Here is a 22,940-nt window from a genome sequence, read left to right as displayed (position 1 = left end):
TAGGGTTGCTGGGAATCAAGCTTGGGTCCTCTGGAAGAACAGTCTGTGTTCTTAACCACCGAACTGGCAGACACACAACTGAAAAGACTCACAGTGTTGTTTTTGTTGGAAACACGGCTGGGTAAACAAGAATATAAAGACTAGGATAGGTTTTTTTGTTTTTTTTTTTTTAATTTGGTGAAAAAATACTGAATTTTAAAGTTTTTAAATGTGTGGCATGTATTTTTTATACAGTTGCATGTGTGAGTTTATATATGTATGTATGGATTTATATGTGCATGTGTAAGGGGCATGTGTAAGATGGAAGATAAGCTTGGGGTCATCCTCAGGAATCCTCAGATCTTTAAAGGATGCTACCCACTTCCTTTAAGGTTTCTCATTGTTCTGGATCTCTCTGGTTAGACTGGAGAGCCAGCAAGCCCCAGGATCCTTCTGTTTCTGCCTCCCCAGAACTGGGATTGCAAGTGTGCACCACCACACCCAGCTTAAAGTGAGTTCTAGGTATTGAACTCAGGTCCTCATGTGTATAAGGCAAGTGTTTCATCAACTGAACTATCTTTGATGTTTAGAATATTTATTTTGTATACATGTGTGTATGTGTGTGGGTATGTAAATGCCACAGTGCATCAGTGGATAGTGGACAGTGTCAGTGGACGACTTGGGGAGTCAGGCCTCTGTTTCTACCATGTGGTCCCTTGACCAAACCTAGGTTATCAGGCTTGGCAGCAGGCACCGTTACCCAATGAATCATCCTGGAGGCTTTTTATATAAGAAGTTTCCATAATCTTTTTCATTTTATGTATTTAGGTATTTTTGCTTGCATGCATGCTTTTTATATAAGAAATTTCCATAATCTTTTTCATTTTATGTATTTAGGTCTTTTTGCTTGCATGCATGTCTGATGCCTACAGAGGCCAGAGAGGGTGTGGGATACCTGGAACTGGGATACAGAGGGTTGTGAGGTATCATATGGGTGTTGGTAATTGAACCTGGATCGTTTGAAAGAACAGCCTGTGCGCTTAACCACTGAGCCATCTCTCCAGCCCTCAATAGTTTATTATTTCTCAGTGAAGTGAACATGTATAAGAGGACCTGCTCTGGTTAGTTTTTGTCAACTTGGTACAAGCCAGGATTGTTTGGCAATAGAAAACTTGAGTTCCAGTTGAGAAAATGCTTCCATCAGATTGGACTATAAGGAAGACTGTGGTTGATATGGGAGGGCCCAGCTAGCTCACTTGGGAGGCAGAGGTAGCCAAATCTCGGAATTTGAGGATATCCTGGTCTAGGGCTACACAGTGAAGCCCTGTCTTGAAAATCAAAGAGAAACAAAACCAACAACCAACCAGTTAACCAACAACAGCAGCAGCAACAACAACAAAAAAGATTTTAAAGATTGCTTTTTTAAATTATAAAATAGGAATTTCAGTTTTGTTATTTTTGTGACAGAGTCTTGCAATGTAGCCCAGGCTGACCTAGAACTGAACTCATAGACTGTCCTCAAACTTGATGTTCTTCTACTTCAGTCTCTCATGTACTGGAGTTACAGGTGTGCACCAGCACGTCCAGCATTCAATGTTGTCCACTTAAGAACTTTCCATGACAAAGAAAAAACCCTCCATCACCAGGAGAGTTCATATTAATGACAAGCTGTGTTTCAATTTCAGAGGTATTCATCTTCAAATTAGTGACTCTAATGATAAAAGGAAGAAGAAATAGAAGATGATTGCTTGGATCTTAAAGCATGCACTTTGAAGAGTGAAGTAGTTTTACAACCCAAGCTCATGATGATTTTTCTAGTGATGCACATTTTTGGTTCATATACCTACCTTTGATGTATATGAAAGGCTGACAGAACAGGCAGAGCATTTTTATTTACTTATGTTTATTTTGATTGAAGGATGAAAGAAAGAAAAGTTAACTCTTTAGTTCTTCAAAGTAAATAATTAGCTCATTAGGTGAACTCAGCTTTTTTTTAATGGTGTTGGGGGTTGAGCCTAGGCCCTGGTCCATCCTGTTAGGCAACGGCTTCAGTGCTGATCTCGTCCCTCAGCTGAGTATTTGTTAACATGTGCAGTGTTGCACCAAGAAGGGGCATTATGGTTATGCATTTAGGGAAAATCTCCTTTCTTCAGCCTTGTGTGTATCCTACCTACAGTGGTATTGGGAAAGGATTATTATGATCAGGCAGTTAGATTGACCTTGGATCTCTCTCAGAAATAAAGATACTTTTTTTTTTCTTAACAGGCAGCCTTGTTTGCACTCCAGAAACTCTTCGAGGAGAATTATGCTCCTCCTCGGCCTATCTTTGTAAGTTCTTAAATATGTGCATGATAATCCCTCGATCCCTTTAAAAAGAAAATTCTTTACAATTAAAGTTTTTATTGTAGGTTTTCACACTCCCTGGAATGGTAGAATGATGTTATCTTTTAGAAACCTCCCTCTGTTTGCCTCCTTCCTATCAGTAGCCAGCTTCCCTTTGGAGAGAAGGAAAATGAGCCTAGAAGTGGTTGAGGAAGAACAGGCTGTTAGAGCGGCAACTCTAACATTTAAGGACTCATGTCGTCAGGGCTCCCCGAGGGAGGGACCGGCCCTGTGACCTGAGGCTGCTTGTGGGTCTCTTACCTCTGGCTCTGCCTTTTCTGTGCTTCTTCCCCAGGCACTTGGCATATATCCATTCTGATACTCACTCAGACACTCTGCTGTTGCGTTTGATTCCACAGTTTTCTCCTCATGAAAGAACAATGAATTTGTACGTTTGTTACACTTTGTCTTTGTGACCATAGTCTTTATTAGAGTGTATATTGTTGTTTTGTTTCCATTGCTAATTCAGATTTCTGGGACCATTGTTGATAAAAGTGGACGGACTCTTTCTGGCCAGACGGGAGAGGCCTTTGTCACCAGCGTGTCTCATTCAGACCCACTGTGGTAAGTGACTCTTTCTTTGGCACTTTTACCATTGGCTACGTAATGTGCCCCAGAGGGCCTTGCTTCTGTGTTCCCACTGTGCCATTTCCGTGGTGACTGGATTTCCTCTAGTCTTTCAGACTTGACTCCAGGGGCTTCAAGACACTGTCATGTTGACATCAGGAGAGCAGCTTGCATACCCTTTGGACAGTAAAATGTTTGCCTGTGAGTCTGAAGGTGCTTGAAGTTTAAGACTGTGCTTGACTGGACAGTGCTTTAGGTTATTAACAGTTTATTTTCAGAACAATGATTGCAAGTATTAATTCAAACTCTATTTGTGGGAAACCAGAAGCATCCTAGAGTAAAACAAGGAATGTTAAAGGCCAGGTTTTTATTTTTTAAGAGTGGAAGGTTATATAGACGTTAATAGTCATATACAATAAGGGCTAACATATGAGAGACTGCCATTTAGTGATTGACTGTTATCACAGACTCTGTTAGCAAAGAACATTAGAATCCTGTGTTGTTAGGAATTTACCATTTACTGACATTTGGCTCTGTGTCCTTGAATACTGGGTAAGTGAAATAGTCCACATTCAGGAGAAACACGTCACCAAGTGAGAATGTAAACCACGGCTCAGTAGGTCAGGCGCTTGCTGCTAGGCTTGGTGACCTGATTTGATCACAAGGAGCAACATGGTGGAGGGGGAGAACCCACGTCTGCACATTATCCTCTGACTCCCGGATAAGCAAGCCTCTCTCTTATTGCCTCTTTTTAAATACAAACGGTAAATTGCATGGTGCTGTACAAAAACACTGAAAGAAATCTGGCCATATGAGTCCTTGTATGATTCAGAGACTCTTTAGACATGGTAACATCTGAACTATGTTGGAAGACACAAGTCTGAGTTTGCTAAGCAGGGAGGCAGGACAGATGCATGTGCCAGAGTGACTTAAGGTTGGTATGAGAACCGTATAGTTGATGAAGAATGCCCATATGTGATGTTTTATTTGAGCTTTACTAGAACCCTTAAAAATAGCATTACTTGCTGTTTTGAAGACTGCTTGGCTGGGTAATGTCAAATATGGAGAAGACAAAGTAGCATTGGAACTAAGTTTGGAAAACATTCAAATATCCTTACTAGTGATAACACAATGATTTACAATGTTATTTTTAAAAAAATTATGATTCTGAATCTAGGTGACAGCAGTCTTGATTATTTTTCTGATGCTGTGTTAAAACACCATGACCAAGCATATTACAAAAGAAAGTATTTAACTTAGGGTTTTAGTTTCAGAGCATTAGAGTCCATGACTGTCCTGGTAGGAAACATGGCAGCAGGCAGGCATGGCCCTGAAAAAGTAGCCGAGAGTTCACATTTTGAGACAACCACTAAGCAGGGTTGGGAGTCTTAGGAAACATTAAAGCCTGTCCCCTAGTGACACACCCCCTCCTCCAACAAAGCCACACCCCCATTCCTTCCCAAGCAGTAGACCACTTGAAACATGTGAGCCTCTGGGGGCCAATCACTCACACCACCACAGCAGCCTGAGATGAAAGTTACAGATGTACTAGTAAAATAGGTGGGCTCAGGTCTGTTCAGGTATATTCAGGTGTGTTTAGGTGTGTTCAGGGCGGATCAGGGCTGATCAGGTCTGATCAGGTGTAGGTTGACCATGCTTTGGAGCTGCTTTTTTTGTTTGTTTGTTTGTTTGTTTGTTTTTTGAGTCAGAATCTCATGGATCCTCAGATTGGTATCAAACTTGCTGTGGCATAAGCAGGCTTCCTGCTTCTACCTCCTAAGTGCAGAGATTCCAAACACTTACCATCAAGCCTGGGCTTGGTCTTAGCCGTCTTAAGGGAAATGTGAGGATCCGTGTTTGCTTTAGACCAGGTACAGGCTTATTTAAAAGAAAAAACCGTGTAAAGCACAGTTTTCTATATTTCTATATTCTTTACTCCTTGACTCTACTTTTATCAGTTTTTCCCTGCTAATACCTTGCCTTGGTGTGGTTCAGTTCAGTATTATACATTATTAACTGAACACCAATCCATATTAGAGCTTGCTTTTGTACTTTCTATGTGTCTCTCCAAATATGTGGTGACGTATGCCATTATAACTTTTATGCATAAGTATTTTGTATGAAATGATGACGACTAATATCTGCTTTTTTTTTTTCCAGCATTGGATTAAATTGTGCTCTGGGTGCAGCTGAAATGAGGCCTTTCATTGAAACAATTGGAAAGTGCACCACAGCCTATGTCCTCTGTTACCCAAATGCAGGTGTGTTTAAGGTTGGGGCTGCACATGGAGAGCTCTATATTCAAGGCATGGTAAATGGGGTGACAACTTTTGATTTGAAGAATTTGTGTTTTAGGGGTATGTGTATATGTCTGTGTACACGTGTATAGGGAGGGAGGGAGAGGGAAAGAGGTAGGGGGTGTTCAAGTATATGTGCTTGAGACTCAACATGAATTTTGGTGAGAAAGAGTATTTGGGTATTTATCAGTCTACTTAGACATGAAAGAACAGTTTTGCACAACTTGAAGTTACAAAATAGGGTGTAACTTCAGGGAATTAGTCTAGTTATGTCACTAGAGTTTTGCCATGTGACTGTAGCCAGAGAAGCCAACATAACAAGAATCCCTTTCCCATTTCATTAGCAGAAAAGCTATGGGTAATATTATGTGTTGTTATGTTCTAAAGGCTAAGATTTCTAAGTTAATGGCACATAAAAATTTCAAAGATATTTATAGATTTGAAACTATCCCATAAATATTGATAATTCGGTCATAAATATTGATAATTTGGTCTGGGCTTGCTGGATTTATCAGGGAATGTTTTGAGCACTGTTCAGCTACTTAGAGCTAAAAATAATTTTCTGTATTTTTTAATCCATGTGTGTACATTAAAAAATTTAAACAATTTTATTAGTGTCTGTGTATATGATCAGTATGTATGCATGCAGTTGTGTGTTTGTCATGAGTACATATGGAGGTCAGCGTATAACTGTGGTAATTGGTTCCTCTTTCATCATGGGTCTTGAGACTTGAACTCAGGTCCTCAAGCTTGTGCAACAAATGCTTTTACTTGCAGAGACATTTCACTAGCCTCAAATGAATACATTTAGAATGCATAATAAGGGTCTGAGAGATGGTTTGGTGGTTAAAAGCACTTGTTCTTGCAGAGGACCTGGGTTCAATACCCACATGTTGGCTCACAACCATCTAAACTCCAGTTCTAGGGAGTTCATCACCCTCTTCTGACCCCTGTGGGCACGAGGCACACAGGTGGTGCACAGGCATGAATCTGTACAAAATACACAATAAATAAATAAACCTTAAAAATGCATAATATATTTACTTTTCTTTAGTAATTCCAACAGGAAACTGCATAGTCAGAGGATAATGGATAAGGTTATACTAAAGAAAGGAACATTTACTTTAGATACAAAGCTGTCACAAGCAATAGGTAAAAGTTACAGATGGGAGATAGCTCAGATACTATGACACCTTTTATGTCTGAAACACAGTTGAAATACTCTCTAATTTGAAAAGAAGACTTGTTTTTAATTGCATTGCATGTCAAATGTTCATTTGGTCAAAGGTTGTGGGAGTGTGTATCGGGTGTTTTCCACATACACAATTTTATAAACAGAATGAATTAGCTTGGAAGTAGAGACTGGGGCTCCAAATTTCTGTTTAATATGCAAAAGCAAAGTAAACGTTCTCCAGATTTTATTTTGCTATACTATATCTTATATATAAATATTATGTTATTTACTTTTGCAAGCAGTTACCATATAGAGTCTTAGAACTTTTAAAACACTTGTTATGAGAGTTTTGAATCACGGTTCTGTTCTTTCTCAGGTCTTCCCAATACTTTTGGCGACTATGATGAGACACCATCCATGATGGCCGCGCACCTGAAGGTTGGGGATGCTTTCATTTCAGCTTTGAAGAGACAGTTACTATGTTATTTTAATTAGTAAGCTAATTAACGTTGCCATCTGGCTTATTTTGCCTAAGCTGCTCTTAAATTTGCTCTGCTTATGCTTCTGAGCAGTTGGGATTATGCAGGCGTGTGCCACCATGCCTGATCCCCTTCCCTTCCCTTTCCTTTTCCCTTCCCCTTCCCCTTCCCCTTTCCCTTCCCTTTCCCTTTCCCTTTCCCTTTCCCTTTCCCTTTCCCTTTCCCTTTCCCTTCCCCTCCCCCTCCCCTTCCCCCTTCCCTCCCCTCCCCCTCCCTTTCCCCCTCCCTCCTTTCCCTCCCCTCCCCTTCTCCCTCCCCTCCCCTTCCCCCTCCCCTCCCCCTCCCTCCCCCTCCCTTCCCTTCCCTTCCCTTCCCTTCCCTTTCCTCTTTCCCTCTCCCTCTCCCTCTCCCTCTTCCTCTCCCTCCCCTCCCCTCCCCTTCCCTTCCCTTCCCTTTCCCTTTCCCTTTCCCTTTCCCTTTCCCTTTCCCTTTCCCTTTCCCTTTCCCTTTCCCTTTCCCTCCTCCTTTCCCTTCCCTCTCCTCCCCTTTCCCCTCCCCCTTCCCTTCCCTTCCCCTCCCCCCTCCCCTCCCCATCCCCCCTCCTCCCCTCCCTTCCCCTTCCCCCTCTTCTCCCCCTCCCCTCCCCCTCTCCTCCCCCTCCCCTCCCCTTCTCCCTCCCCTCCCCCTCCCTTCCCTTCCCTTTCCTTTTCCCTTTCCCTTCCCCTCCCCCTCCTCCTCTCCGTTCCCTCCCCTCCCCTTTCCCTCCCCCTCCCCTCCCCTTTCCCTCCCCCTTCCCTCCCCTTTCCCTCCCCCTCCCCTCCCCCTCCCCTTCCCCCTCCTCCCCCTCCCCTCCCCTTCCCCCTTCCCTCCCCTCCCCTTCTCCCTCCCCTTCTCCCTCCCCTCCCCTCCCCTTCCCCCTCCCCTCCCTCTCCCTTCCCCTCCCTTCCCCTTCCCTTCCCCTTCCCCTCCCCTTCCCTTCCCCTCCCCTTCCCTTCCCTTCCCTCCCCTCTCCTTCTTCTTCCCCTTCCCTTCCCTCCCCTCCCCCTCCCTTTCCCTTCTTTCTTTCTTTCTTTCTTTTTTTTTAATGTTTTTGGGTTTTGAGATATGGTTTCTCTGTGTAGCCCTGACTTTCCAGTAACTTGCTGTCGGACCAGGCTGACTTTGAAACCACCTGCATGCTGGGATTGTGTGTGCAACCATCTCCTGGCCATTTTTACTCTTAAAAAACTTAATATTAAATTGAAAAACTGTTACTCATGTTATTTGAAGATGCATTGTCCATTTCATATTCATTCTCACCAGCATATGGGTAAAAAACTGTTTCATTTCTTTATATAGGAAGATAAGATTTCTGCTGTGTTTCAGATAGCATAAAAGGTTTCCTGGTGTCTGAACTATTCTTGTGTGTCTTCTACCTAGGGCTTATGACTTTTTTTATATCTAAAGTAAATATGTTTATCCCTCTTTAGTACAATCTTATTTGGTAACTATAGGAAGCATGCTCTTATGTTGAGTTTGTTCTGGTAAGTTTAGAATTCTTATGCACTCGCTTTTCCTAAGAACAGGACTTCGCTGTGGACGGCTTGGTGAACATAGTTGGTGGATGCTGTGGTTCAACACCTGATCACATCAGGTGAGGGAAAGAAACCTCTTCGTTCTTTTTTCAAGCTTTAAAATTTGTTTTGGTTTATTTATTAACTATTTTTAGCTATAATCTTATTTTTAGAGAGTTTCACCTATATACAATTTTGAAGATACTACTTTGTACTCCTCTCCTTGTGTGCCACTGAGACAGGGTCTTGCTATGTAGCTCAGACTGGCCTGGTCCTCACTGTGTATAGCCCAGGCTGGCCTCCGGAGTCCTCCTGACTCTGCCCTCTGTCTTCTTAGTGCAGGCATTAAAGGTAAGTGCCTCCACACACCAGCTCCTATGAGATTCTTAATAATTATAAAGTTACTATATATTTGTCTTTTTGCTGCTATTAATTGAACCCGGGGTTTAAACATACTCGTCATCTACTCTTAACACCATGCCTACGTCTCCATTTTTATACATCTTGTTTTTTTGTTTTTTTTTTTTTTTTTTTTTTGGTTTTTGGATTTGGTTTTTTAGAGACAGGGTTTCTCTGTGTAGCCCTGGCTGTCCCTGGAACTCACTCTCTAGAGCAGTCTGGCCTCGAACTCAGAAATCCACCTGCCTCTGCCTCCCAGAGTGCTGGGATTACAGGCGTGCGCCACCACCACCTGGCTTTTATACATCTTTTTTAAAAACCCTTTTATTGGTTCTTTGTGAATTTCTCATCATGTGTCCAATCCCACTCATCTTCCTCTCCCCTCATACCCGCCTTCCACCCATGCAGCCTCCATTGGAAGCTGTAGTGTGGCACAGCATGTCCCAGTGTACACCCTTTTGTCTGCACTTCTTTGCCTGTAAATGTTCCTTGCAATGACTCGTTGCTCTGGTATGAGGTCTCTGGCTACACTATTAGTACTGGAACCTCACTAGGACAAGATATCCTATCATTGTCCTCTGTCATGGAGGTCTTGTAGTTTTCCATCTGTAGGGCCGGCCCTTCATGCACTCAAGCAGTTCATTGGGGGTTACTGTTGGGTGGGCGAATTCAAAACCCTGGATCTGGGCCCGAGAGGTGTCAGAGCTGGTCAGCCTGCTCTCCAGGTCTCATGCCCTTGGGGGGCCCCTTACCAGCAGCCCCACCCTCCATCCCCTGCAACCTGGGCCAGTCCTACCCTCTGAGTGTTAGAGCCGGCGAGGGACGGGCCAGCTCTCCTGTCTGCTGTAGATGACAAGGGATGAGAGAGGGGAGGAGGGGTTTCTCAACAAGAGACAGGGCCGGCTCTCCTGTGCTCGGTCCCTCAGGGCTGGCACACCTGCAGCCCTCAGATCCAGGGCCAGCTCTGTGGCATGCTCTTGAGCGGTGCAGCAGATGAGGGGCAGGGACAACGCTCCTGTGTTCGTGACCCCAAGGGCCAGCTCTCCTGTTTACCACAGTTGGAGGGGGAGAAGAGTGAGGACAAGGGAGAGAAGCAGCCAGGCCTGCAATGTCTCTAGGTTACATCTTTTGTGTTAGAGTTGAAGTATCTTATCTTTGAGTCACAGACTAACTTCATTTTTTAGATTACTTCCTCTTTAAAATGAGACATTGTTCTAGCTTGTGTATTTGTTGACATCTATACCTGTCTGTATAGCTCTTCTTTGACTTACTCATCCACATACTAATTCAGGGGCAGTAGAGTGAGCAGTACCTACAGTTCTTGATAAACAGGAACTAGGTTTTTATGGCTTATCAAACACGATTCATTAAAGTTGACAATGTTACAGAGACTGTGAGTAACTGAAACAGATTTTGAAGAGAAGAATTGTATTTATCTGTACTTTCCATGCTATGTGCCTGCTGTAGCTAAAACAAATGCACCTATTCTCACTGTCCCCACCCCCTTTCCATTGTTTCTCAGAGCTTCAGACTTCTTTTTGAAGTTTTCGGATGTTGATTAGGTGGCAAGAACATGTTATGTGTGTGTGGCTTTGTAACGACTCTGTGGGCTGGGGGAAGGGAGAAGAGGTTCGCAGCTGGCATTTGTGCAGACCCCACAGAGCTCCAGGGTCACTGTGCAGACCCCACAGAGCTCCAGGGTCACTGTGCAGACCCCACAGAGCTCCAGGGTCACTGTGTAGACCCCACAGAGCTCCAGGGTCACTGTGCAGACCCCACAGAGCTCCAGGCTCACGCCTCTGGTGGTGTAGAAAGCACAGTCAGCGATGAGAGCTTTCTGTTGCTGAGTGCGCTGATGGGTGTAACTGCTGCTGTACATTTAAGTAGGCATATCATTATGTGCATGGCTATAGTGATGCACAACTAATTTCATAGCTGGAAATTAGCTTAATTAAATCTATGCTACCCTGAATTAATGAATATAGTGCTTTCTCTTTTAATTTAGGGAAATTGCAGAAGCTGTGAAAAATTGCAAGCCAAGAGTTCCCCCTGCTAGTGTTTTTGAAGGACATATGTTACTATCTGGTAAGTCATAAGGATGTAGTTGTTTGGATATAGTTAACGTGCTTATTATAGGTGATATTTATGCCATGATGCTTATTAAGTCAAAGAGTGCTTACTTTTCTTGGCACTTAGGTAAATTTTATCAAAGAACTCTTTTTTTTTTTAATAGGCATGGGATGGAAAGATTAATTTCCAGGTAAAAATGGCTTTAAACTCCCAGAGATCCACCTTCCTCTGCCTCCTGAGTGTTGAGATTAAATGCATGTATCACTATGCCTGGATGCTTTTACTTTTTCCTGAAATGATGGTTTATTAAGACAATCTCACTGTATAGTCAAGGGTCACCTCAAACTAGCAATCATCCTGTCTTCACATTTTCAGTTCTAGGATTATAAGTATGTGCCAGCATGTCCAATCTGCAGGATACTTTTACTAACCTTAGTAGCAATGGTAAACGAGAGAAGTACTGCTTCTTTATCTGATGTGTCATCCCTGCCAGATCAGAATCACGTTGTAGAATGCCCTTAGATCACACAAGCACCCTCAGATTTAGTGCTGGTAATCCCAATTTGCCTGGTAACCTGCAGATTCTGTGAGAGGTCAGGGGCACAAGGCTCATTAGCACTGAGAAAAGTAGCAGTTGAAGCTGTAGAAGGTGATGGCTTCCTGAGTCTGTGAACAAGTGCCCTGGAATATCTGTACAATTACCCAGTCCATATTCCTAATCTTCCTCTTGCTCACACTGGTTTCTTTATATAATGCTTTGGCAAAGGATTCAAGGACCATTTTCTTTTCTTTTCTTCTTCTTTTTTTAATGACAGCTCTGATAGATGATGGTAATTTTGTGTTTCATTTTTTTAAAGGATTTATTTATTTATTATATGTAAGTACACAGTAGAAGACACACCAGAAGAAGGCATCAAATCTCACTATGGGTGGTTGCGGGCCACCATGTGGTTGCTGGGATTTGAACTCAGGACCTCCGGTAGAGCAGTCAGTGCTCTTAACTGCTGAGCTATCTCTCCAGCCCCTTGTGTTTCATTTTTATGATAATTAAGGCAGAGATGCTTGGCTGATTTGTAAGCTGAAAGGTTGTGTGAGCACTTGTCTCAGGTTTGTAGGATCATATAAGTGATCCTACATATAAGGCCATGTGTCCCCAGAGCCTGCCCATGGCTATTTGAGGAGACTGCCTCTTATAAAAGTATTAGAACCTTTTCTGTGACACTTGACAGTCTTTATGTTGCTTTTTTACCTGAGTGTAATGCATCTACATGTATTATCTGGTACTTGCCTCTGAACTAGCCTGTCCAGGGGAGATGCTATTACTCCTTAGCAAATAAGGTCATAATATGCCAGAAGCTCAGTGGCTGCCTTGGATTCTTCACAATGACTGCCACAGTGACTCCTGGATCTCTATCTGGGTCCTCCCTTATCTAGTTTGTTAGTGCTAGTTTCAGCTTCTTGTTCTCTCAGTGAAAGAGATGAAGTAAACTTTTACCTGTTGATGGAGCGAAGAGATTTGATCCATTTATCTGTAAGCTGATTTCTAACAGAACATCAATGGAGCAAAAATGGGAAAAACAATTTTTTTTTTGAGGTAGAATTTTACAGAGTTATATATGCTGGTATCAAATTTCTACAAGCTACAGTGCTGGAATTAGAGTTGTAAACCACCATGTCTGATTCAACAATTATTTTTGTTTTTACAGTATTCTTTATTTGAGAATTTTATACAACATATTTGAACATATTGACACATATTGCAACTCTTCCAATAACTACCCTTTCTACTCTGCTCTCCCTTCCTACCCAATTTTAGTTTTCTTCCCCCTCCCAAGTTTAGTTGGTGTCACGCAACTAGTTTTGAAAAGAAAAGTGACTAACACACTGTATTTCCCTCTCTTTCTGCATCCCCCTGTTTCCCTGTTTCCCTTCCCGAGCAGCTGTCGCATGCCAATGGCGTCTCAGCTCACGGCAGGGATTTGCACCCCTCCTTCATGTTCAGAGGCTGTATGGTTCAGCTCACTAGGGGTACTTGTAGCACAGAGCTCTGAAGTGTTTCTTCCCTGGATAACTGGTTGTAAGCACAGTTGCAGCAAGTAGCCTTTTTGGTGTTCAGAAAAGGAAAAGATTATGATCTGTTTCCATATTAGATCTCCTGTCCCATCTGCTCAGGTGGAAATTTTTTCTTTGAAAATATTTTGTTTCATGCCATTTGTGTGCATTTTCAAGAATTTTTCAAAATGTTTTCCCTTTTAAGGTCTAGAGCCCTTCAGGATTGGACCATACACCAACTTTGTTAACATTGGAGAACGCTGTAATGTGGCAGGATCCAGGAAATTTGCCAAACTCATCATGGCAGGAAACTATGAAGTGAGCATCCTCATGAGACCCCCGGGCATTGGCATACCTCTGGGTGGACTGCATGTCAGCTAAGTGTTGTGTTCTGGCTGCTGCCACTGCAGGGCTGCTACAGGTCTGTGAGGATGCTAACGGCATCTGGGGGTGCCGGGAGGGAGGCTGCTGGAGACTCGAAGCTGCTGCTATTGCTACATTTGGGCGTGGAGGGAGCCGACTCAGAGGGACCCAGCTTCTGGTCTTCGATTGTTAAGTTTGGGTATTTGGGAATACATCCCAGTTGGCCTCTCTGAACCTGTTCTGTGGAAAGTAAAAGCCTCTTGGCTTTTTTAAAAAAATTATATAGCATGTATATGAACATTTTGCTTATGTGAATGTATGTGCACCACGTATGTGCCTGGTGCCCACAGAGACCAGACAAGGGCATTGGATCCCCAGGAGATGGAGGTACACATGGCTTTGAAGTGCCATGTTGGTCCTTTACAAGAATAAGCATGTTTAACTGCTCAGTCATCTCTGATCCTCCCAAAGAGAATTTTTACTTATCTGACCACATAAGGTGCTTATTGATGAAGGTATTGCTGATCCTATTAAGTCAAAACAAAATGAACAAACTCTTGCCTTGAGAACTCTGAATTTTTAATCTTTGTAATACTGAAGATGAGTCACATTTGATCTACACAGTGTGCCCAAGACATCTGGATAGAGTTTAATTTTATGCAAATATGAAATTAAAAAATGGTTGTTTTTTGTTTGTGACTTAATTTTGTTTTTTAAACTGGGGAATAATGATACATGTCTTTAATCCTAACATTTGGAGGGCCTGGTCTACACAGTGAGACCCTATCTCAAAGGATTTTTTTCTTTTAATTAACTTACTGTGTGTGGGTTAAAGTGGTGGCCCAAGTCCAGCCTACCACAGGGCTAGGGCCACCAGAAGTCTGCGGGGCCATGTCAGGAGCGGGACTTGGGTGAGGTGGACTCAGGTGTACCCCATGCTGCCACCAGCAGGTGTCCAGCTGTAAGAAGCTGCAGGACAGGCTCCTGGGAGTGGGGAGGTGCAGTCTGAGGTTCCCAGGGAACTGCTGGAGCCGGGCTCATGGGTCCAGGGATGGCGGGCTCTAGTTCTTGCACATCGCCGCAGATGCTGCTGGATGCCGCAGAAGAGCCGAGAACGGAGTAGTAGAAGCCGGAGGAGGCCAAAGGGAAGGGGTGGGAGGAGGGAGTCCCTGGCTTGTTCCAATGGTGGCCGCCTTGGTGGAAACTGTGTTTGGAAACGCAGAGAGACCTTCAGAGGAAGACCTGCTCCATTGTTCGTCACAGCCTTCCTGATGAGAAGAGGCAGTCTATGGTTTTAAAGCATTTATTATGATGGTGGAGAGTCGTGATTAGTGAAACCATACCTCACTTTCTCAGGGCGGGCCTGAGGTTAAATACCTTTTGCAGGGATCAGTGTCTGGGAAGGAGAGCTTAAAAGCCCCTCAGGGCTTTAGGTACTCACTAAAATGGAGATCTGTCTTGAGGCCATGACTGATGGCCGTAGACCTATGGAGTGGAACACTGGAGCCTCCTGTCAGGAGCCTGGTGTCTAGGAGTGTGGCAAATGCCTTCCATCCCTTGCTGGATAATCTGCTGCTGGGTCACCAGGGTCTAAACCAGCTCAACCAGAAAACAGGCTTGCTTTCACAGCCCCACAACTGTGTGTGTATTTGTACTTGAACATTCATGTGCAAGCCACTGCATGCACGTGGAGGTCAAAGGACAACTTTCAAGAGTTGATTCTCTTTTTCCACATTTATGCTTTGGCGTCAGACTCAGGTTGTCAGGCTTGGCACTAACATCTTTACCAGACCATCCCACTGTCCTTTGAGTTTTAATGATGTTTTTTAAATTTCAGGATCTGAATTGATTGTTTTTTTTTTTAAATATACTTATTTTGTGTGTGTATAAAGTACACCTGTTTATGTGCATACAGAAAAGGGCACTGAACTCCTTAGAGCAGGAGTCAGAGGCATTCTGTGGGAAGCCTGGCTTGCTACATGTGTCCTGATATACGCCTCAGATTCTCATGGTTGTGCATTAAATGCCCCTACTCTCTGGACCCCCTTTCTAGCCTGTAGATTTGGCCCTCCCTCCTATCTTTGTCTTACGAACTTCTGGCTGTCTTGGTGGAAATCACTATGTAGACCAGGCTGGCCTTTAAGTCACAGTGATCTGCCCGCCTTTGCCTCCCCAGTGTTAAGATTAGCCTCAGTTTTGGAGTTGTTAAAATGTTGCTTGGCATTCCCTGGAGTTGCTTTCTTAGTGAAGGTCTTGGTTGCCTCATGGAAGGAAGCTGCCTTGGTGGACTCCAGGCCGTGAGATGACGTGTGGAAAGGTTACTAGTCGGTGCTCAGTGTTGGACAGAAGGGGACAGGCCCACTCAGAGCCTGTGTGTCTGTTTCAGTAACAACAGACCACTGGGGATGGGAGGAATTACTCTGCCTAGACATCTCCTAACCACACCTCTCCCATTCCTCCTTCAGGAAGCCCTGAGCATTGCCAAAGTCCAGGTGGAAATGGGAGCTCAGGTGCTGGACATCAACATGGATGACGGCATGCTGGATGGTCCCAGTGCGATGACCAGATTTTGCAACTTCATTGCTTCTGAGCCTGACATTGCCAAGGTGCTATAAGGGCTGCACAATCGTTACGTGCTTACCTGGCTTGCTGTTGTTTATTTAGCCTTGCCTATCCATCCACTCAGGAACTGGGCCTCTTTTTCTATACCCTGCTGTTATTTCTCATCCTGAGCTTTCTTTTTTTTTTTTTTTTTGTTATTTTTTTAAATTTTTTTTTATTCGATATAATTTATTTACATTTCAAATGATTTCCCCTTTTCTAGCTCCCCACTCCCTGAAAGTCCCTCAAGCCCCCTTCTCTTTCCCGGTCCTCCCACCCACCCCTTCCCACTTCCCCGTTCTGGTTTTGCCGAATACTGCTTCACTGAGTCTTTCCAGAACCAGGAGCCACTCCTCCTTTCTTCTTGTACCTCATTTGATGTGTGGATTATGTTTTGGGTATTCCAGTTTTCTAGGTTAATATCCACTTATTAGTGAGTGCATACCATGATTCACCTTTTGAGTCTGGGTTACCTCACTTAGTATGATGTTCTCTAGCTCCATCCATTTGCCTAAGAATTTCATGAATTCATTGTTTCTAATGGCTGAATAGTACTCCATTGTGTAGATATACCACATTTTTTGCATCCACTCTTCTGTTGAGGGATACTTGGGTTCTTTCCAGCATCTGGCAATTATAAATAGGGCTGCTATGAACATAGTAGAGCATGTATCCTTATTACATGGTGGGGAATCCTCTGGGTATATGCCCAGGAGTGGTATAGCAGGATCTTCTGGAAGTGAGGTACCCAGTTTTTGGAGGAACCGCCTGACTGATTTCCAGAGTGGTTGTACCAATTTGCAACCCCACCAGCAGTGGAAGAGTGTTCCTCTTTCTCCACACCCTCTCCAACACTTGCTGTCTCCTGAATTTTTAATCTTAGCCATTCTGACTGGTGTAAGATGAAATCTCAGGGTTGTTTTGATTTGCATTTCCCTAATGACTAATGAAGTTGAGCATTTTTTAAGATGCTTCTCCGCCATCCGAAGTTCTTCAGGTGAGAATTCTTTGTTTAACTCTGTACCCCATTTTTTAATAGGGTTGTTCGGTTTTCTGGAGTCTAACTTCTTGAGTTCTTTATATATATTGGATATTAGCCCTCTATCTGATGTAGGATTGGTGAAGATCTTTTCCCAATTTGTTGGTTGCCGATTTGTCCTCTTGATGGTGTCCTTTGCCTTACAGAAACTTTGTAATTTTATGAGGTCCCGTTTGTCAATTCTTGCTCGTAGAGCATACGCTATTGGTGTTCTGTTCAGAAACTTTCTCCCTGTACCAATGTCCTCAAGGGTCTTCCCCAGTTTCTTTTCTATTAGCTTCAGAGTGTCTGGCTTTATGTGGAAGTCCTTGATCCATTTGGATTTGAGCTTAGTACAAGGAGACAAGGATGGATCAATTCGCATTCTTCTGCATGCTGACCTCCAGTTGAAACAGCACCATTTGTTGAAAAGGCTATCTTTTTTCCATTGGATGTTTTCAGCCTCTTTGTCGAGGATCAAGTGGCCATAGGTGTGTGGGTTCATTTCTGGATCTTCAATCCTATTCCATTGATCCTCCTGCCTGTCACTGTACCAATACCATGCAGTTTTTAACACTATTGCTCTGTAGTATTGCTTGAGGTCAGGGATACTGATTCCCCCAGATTTTCTTTTGTTGCTGAGAATAGTTTTAGCTATCCTGGGTTTTTTGTTGTTCCAGATGAATTTGAGAATTGCTCTTTCTAACTCTGTGAAGAATTGAGTTGGGATTTTGATGGGTATTGCATTGAATCTGTATATTGCTTTTGGCAAAATGGCCATTTTAACTATATTGATTCTACCGATCCATAAGCATGGGAGGTTTTCCCATTTTTTGAGGTCTTCTTCCATTTCCTTCTTCAGAGTCTTGAAGTTCTTGTCATACAGATCTTTCACATGTTTGGTAAGAGTCACCCCAAGATACTTTATACTGTTTGTGGCTATTGTGAAGGGGGTCATTTCCCTAATTTCTTTCTCAGCCTGCTTATCCTTTGAGTATAGGAAGGCCACTGATTTGCTTGAGTTGATTTTATATCCTGCCACTTTGCTGAAGTTGTTTATCAGCTGTAGGAGCTCTCTAGTGGAGTGTTTTGGGTCACTCAGGTAGACTATCATATCATCTGCAAATAATGATAGTTTGACTTCTTCCTTTCCAATTTGTATCCCTTTGACCTCCTTATGTTGTCGAATTGCCGGAGCTAGTACCTCAAGTACAATATTGAAAAGATAAGGAGAAAGGGGGCAGCCTTGTCTGGTCCCTGATTTCAGTCGGATTGCTTCAAGTTTCTCTCCATTTAGTTTGATGCTGGCTACCAGTTTGCTGTATATTGCTTTTACTATGTTTAGGTATGGGCCTTGAATTCCTGTTCTCTCCAAGACTTTAAGTATGAAAGGATGCTGAATTTTGTCAAATGCTTTTTCAGCATCCAATGAAATGACCATGTGGTTTTGTTCTTTGAGTTTGTTTATGTAGTGGATTGCATTGATGGATTTCTGTATATTGAACCAACCCTGCATTCCCGGGATAAAGCCTACTTGATCATGGTGGATGATCGTTTTGATGTGTTCTTGGATTCGGTTGGCAAGAATTTTATTGAGTATTTTTGCATCGATGTTCATAAGGGAAATTGGTCTGAAGTTCTCTTTCTTTGTTGGATCTTTGTGTGGCTTTGGTATCAGCGTAATTGTGGCTGTCCACCTGGAGCAGGGGTTGGAGAATGGGAGGGCTTTAACTTGGCTGTTGACCGGCACCTGGGAGAAGTAGGCTTCAGGAGACTGAGTTTTGTCCCTTGTGGGCGGTCTGAGAGCTGACTATCATATCTCAGAGGGATGCACACACTGCCACACTGATTCTCTTCCCACCGTGGAAGGTGGAGCACAGTCAGGGCTTCCCTACTGCAGTAAGAAACCTTGTGGGGCGCATCCGACTGAGACAGTGACATATAGCGGGTCGATCAAGGTATCATGTCTTTGTTTATACTTGCTCTCTAAAAGCTGGAAGTTAGGGGTTGGCGAGACAGCTCAGTGAATGACCGTGTGTGCTGTTCCCGTGGGGCCCCGGGTTAAGTTCCCTGTACTGACTTCTGCACACTCCCAGCTGCCTGTTAGCACAGCTCCAGAGGGATCCAGCTTCCCTGCCTACCTCAGGCACCATCCTTCGTGCACACAGACCCCAGACAGACACAGACGCGACACGTATGCACAGTCTGTTTATTTGTTTTTGAGACAGGGTCTTAACTGTATAGCCCTGGCTGGCCTTCAGTCCACAAATATCTGCCTGCCATTGCTGTAAAAAGTAAATGCTAAAAAGATGAGAGTCCCTTGTATCTTGTTTACAACATTCTGCAGTATTCAAGCTAAACTTCATCTCATGTTTCGGTCATTACATGAAGTTCTGTGTGTTCTCCTTCTCAACCCGGTCTTTGAGACTTGATCTGTAATGCTGTTGTGCGCGCGCGCGCGCGTGTGTGTGTGTGTGTGTGTGTGTGTGTGTGTGTGTGTGTGTGTGCATGCACGCACGAATCTATGTTGGTTTTGGTTTTGGTTTTGGTTTTGAGATGGGTGTCTACTGTAGTATCCATGGCTGGCTTCAAACTCATTATGTAGCCAACCTTGAATTCCTGCTGGATCCACCCTGATGGACTTCTAAGGGTTTTTATTTGTTTGCTTGCTTGATTTTTGTTTTAAAGAAATTATTTCCAGAGTTACATATCTTTAGGTTGAGGTGTCATTTAAAAAACAAAAAACAAAAAAGTAAGCCTACCAAGAACTTTAAAGGAGCTGGAGATGTGGCTCAGCAGTTAAAAGCACTGATTGCTTTTCCAGAGGTCATGAGTTCAATTCCCAGCAACCACATGGTGGCTCACAACCATCAGTAATGGAATCTGATGCTCTTTTCTGGTGTGTCTGAAGTATTGCCACAGTGTACTCATATACATGAAATAAATAAGATAAATCTTTTTTTTTTTTAAAGAACTTAAGAGAAGCCTGTAGTAAGCATTAAATTATATTTACCTACCTTTCATTTGTGTACTAAAACTTACTAAAAGCCCTACCACTTTTCTGGGAGTAGCCCTTTGAGACTGTCAGGTTCAGAAAAGCTCAGTGCTCTGATCAGAGTCCATCTGAACCAGAGCTTGGGGGTGGGGTGGGGCTGGGGGCTGTTGGGAAGAAGCCTGCCTCTCCCTAGAGCCAAGCACATTGCTGGGCTTTTGGTGCTGGCTTCCTTCCTCATCTCCAAAGTGAGATGCCCAGTCGGACCCGTGACACTCAGTCCATGGGTTGTGATGGTGAGTCGCATTCACTGTGGAGGTTATTGTGTTAGTGTGTGTTAGTGCTCTGATTGCTGCAACAACTGACCTTTCTTTCCTTTTTATCAATTATTAAATTTGCTGGGGGCCAGATTTTAGGATAGAATATAAAAATGTGCTGCTAAGCAGGGAGGCTAAGGAAATCATAGTTGGAGACCAGTGTGGGCTACGTAGTGAGACCCTGGGAGCCTGCCTCTGCAGACCCAAAGTATGAAGAGTACATCTTGAGCAGCAGAGTTAAAACCCTAGACTATCTGCAAGCTTTTCCAGACACTGGCCTGGTAATTACTGCCATTGCATTTGACCCTTTTCCAGTAAAGCTCCTTATTGCTAGTTCTTAAGGAAAAGCAAAATTGGTAGAGTTGCCCCCCCACCTGCTCCCACTCCGAGACAGGGTTTCTCTGTATAGCCCTGGCTATCCTGGAACACACTCTGTAGACCAGGCTGGCCTTGAACTCGGAAATCCACCTGCCTCTGCCTCCCAAGCGCTGGGATCACCACTGCCTGGCTTTTTTGTTTTTGTTTTGAAATGGTGTCTTATATTCTACACTGGCCTGGAAATCAGTATGTACTTAAGGATAGCCTTGAACCTCTTATTCTCCCACCTCTATCTTCTATTGCTACGATTATAGGTTTGTGCCACTAGTGTGTGAACTGAGAACCTCTTCAAGAACTCTACTAATCATGCTATTTCCCTAACCACACTCTACTACGTTTTAAAACAGTTTAATAATCGTGTGTGTGTTTATGGTATTGGGAAACACTACCAGGGCCTCGCAGGTGTCGGGCACTCCGTTGCTGAGACAGACCTACCCCTTGCCTCCTTGTTCTTTCTGCTGTGCTGTGTTCTAGCCTTTTTGTTACTTGTTTAATCGTTATCTTGGTGAGCCTGGTGAAGCTGAGGACCTGTGTGCCTTAGAGGGAGGCAGTCGGTAATGACTGACTGCCCTACAGAACAGTCCTGAGTCAGCCATCCGGCCAGGCTCCTTTCTGTGGAGCAGTGAGTCGGTTCTTTCACGACTTGGAGCAGAGGCTGGAATGGACCATGGGCTCTCATGTTCATCTTAGGTGTTTAGTTTACTGTTTTGGAGGGAAGAGGATTAGATATGGTTTTCCTTTCTAATACTTGTGTGTGTGTGTGTGGTGTGTGCATGCTCAGGAATTTGTTTTTATAAAGAAAAGTTTTCATTTGAGTACTTTGGCCAGAGGGTCATGCCCAAAGGGCAAGAGATTCCACGTTAATATGCGTCAGGGTAGAATGCTAGAGGAGGTGTTTGCCTTAGGGTGAAGTATTTGGAAGTGTAAACGGCAGTGCCTCTTGGATTCCTTGCCTGTCCATGCTCTTAGTCTCCTGTGAGCTCATCTTACTCTAGATATTTGAACTTTAAGCTTAAGTAAGTATATTAAAATCCTACTCCTCACACCTTAAATTTGTTTATTGTTCCTTAAAGAAGAAATAGAATGTTTTTGGAGCCCCTGCAAGGGGACTTGTGGTGACCTGTGACCCGCCATCTCCCTGTCCTGCCTCAGGTGCCCCTGTGCATTGACTCTTCCAATTTCGCTGTGATTGAAGCTGGCTTGAAGTGCTGTCAGGGGAAGTGCATCGTTAACAGCATCAGTCTGAAGGAGGGGGAGGCGGACTTCCTGGAGAAGGCCAGGAAGATCAAGAAGTTTGGAGCTGCTGTGGTGGTGATGGCTTTTGATGAGGAAGGACAGGTAAGTGGTTTCTGTTGGGCTGACCCAGTTGTGTTACCCAGGTGGGAAAGTGAGAGAAGAAACAGGTTGAAATAGCTATGTGAGTATACGCACACACATGTGCATATGCTTATCTTTGTGTATAAATTGACACACACATACTTAATATATTTCTGAAAATTTGATTCTTTACATCTTTTTGTTTTCAATAGGGAATGGTTGAATTATTCAGTAAATTACTGAGACAGACAGCTGGTTATACATTTGGAAGAAAAACCAAAAAAGAGTCCCGACTGTGCCTAGAGTATGGCACCAGGCAGGCAGGCAGGCAGGCATGGTTCTGGAACAGTAGCTGAGAGCTTACTTCTGATCACAACTACAAGGGAGGGCAGGGCCGAGTGAGAGGGCACACAGCCTGGGAAAGCAAGCCCTCACCCGCTGACACAGCTCCTTCAACAAGGCCACACCTCTTCATCGTTCCCAAAGCATTCTTCTCAGTGTTGGCTGAATATTAACATTACTGAGGGCGTCGAACATTACTGAGGGCGTCGAACATTACCGAATTGCTGGAGCCAGTCTCAAGATGTGATTCAGCTGGTCTCAAGTACCATTACTATGAAACAAAGAAGCAAAAGTCCCTCAGAGCTAAGAACCCTGCCTAACTGAGGCTCCGTCATCTCATTCTTCTGAGCTTCATATGGGCCTGTGAAATCCCTAAGAGTAACAGGCTTACCAGCATGTGTGTTTCACAGTGCCAAAAATGATGCAGAATAGTTCCTGCTCTCTACAGTGGCCTCTACTAGGCCTCACTCTGAGGTCCATTACTTTACTTGGTGGCCAGAACCTAGATCCTGTTCTTGGGGTAGAAGATACCATGAGAACAATATGACAAGGGTCTACCTAGGTAGTTGAGGACTCATAGTATAGCTGTTCTAGCCCTGAAGTAAATTCCTATCCTAGGAGCATGTCCAGGATGTTTTTGGTGGAACAATACCCCACTCT

The 22,940-nt window shown here is 43.7% G+C and overlaps 1 protein-coding gene across 50 annotated transcripts in view; it reads left to right on the top strand.

Annotated features, from left to right (window-relative positions):
• Mtr (5-methyltetrahydrofolate-homocysteine methyltransferase) overlaps positions 1–22,940 on the top strand; it is an 83,848-nt gene that overhangs the window by 16,548 nt on the left and 44,360 nt on the right. For all 50 annotated transcript variants that reach the window (XM_052156192.1, XM_052156139.1, XM_052156138.1 and 47 more), the window contains exons 7-15: positions 2,245–2,307; positions 2,831–2,925; positions 5,089–5,189; positions 6,776–6,837; positions 8,444–8,511; positions 10,836–10,915; positions 13,158–13,270; positions 15,781–15,921; positions 21,774–21,959. In XM_052156192.1, the coding sequence (XP_052012152.1) occupies positions 2,245–2,307; positions 2,831–2,925; positions 5,089–5,189; positions 6,776–6,837; positions 8,444–8,511; positions 10,836–10,915; positions 13,158–13,270; positions 15,781–15,921; positions 21,774–21,959 (909 nt within the window). The remainder of the gene's footprint in view (positions 1–2,244; positions 2,308–2,830; positions 2,926–5,088; positions 5,190–6,775; positions 6,838–8,443; positions 8,512–10,835; positions 10,916–13,157; positions 13,271–15,780; positions 15,922–21,773; positions 21,960–22,940) is intronic.

The sequence above is a fragment of the Apodemus sylvaticus genome, chromosome 14 (genome assembly GCF_947179515.1).
Source record: "Apodemus sylvaticus chromosome 14, mApoSyl1.1, whole genome shotgun sequence".
In the NCBI taxonomy this organism is placed as follows: domain Eukaryota; kingdom Metazoa; phylum Chordata; class Mammalia; order Rodentia; family Muridae; genus Apodemus; species Apodemus sylvaticus.
Note: the sequence above shows the minus strand (reverse complement) of the source record. Positions and strands in the feature narration are given on the sequence as shown.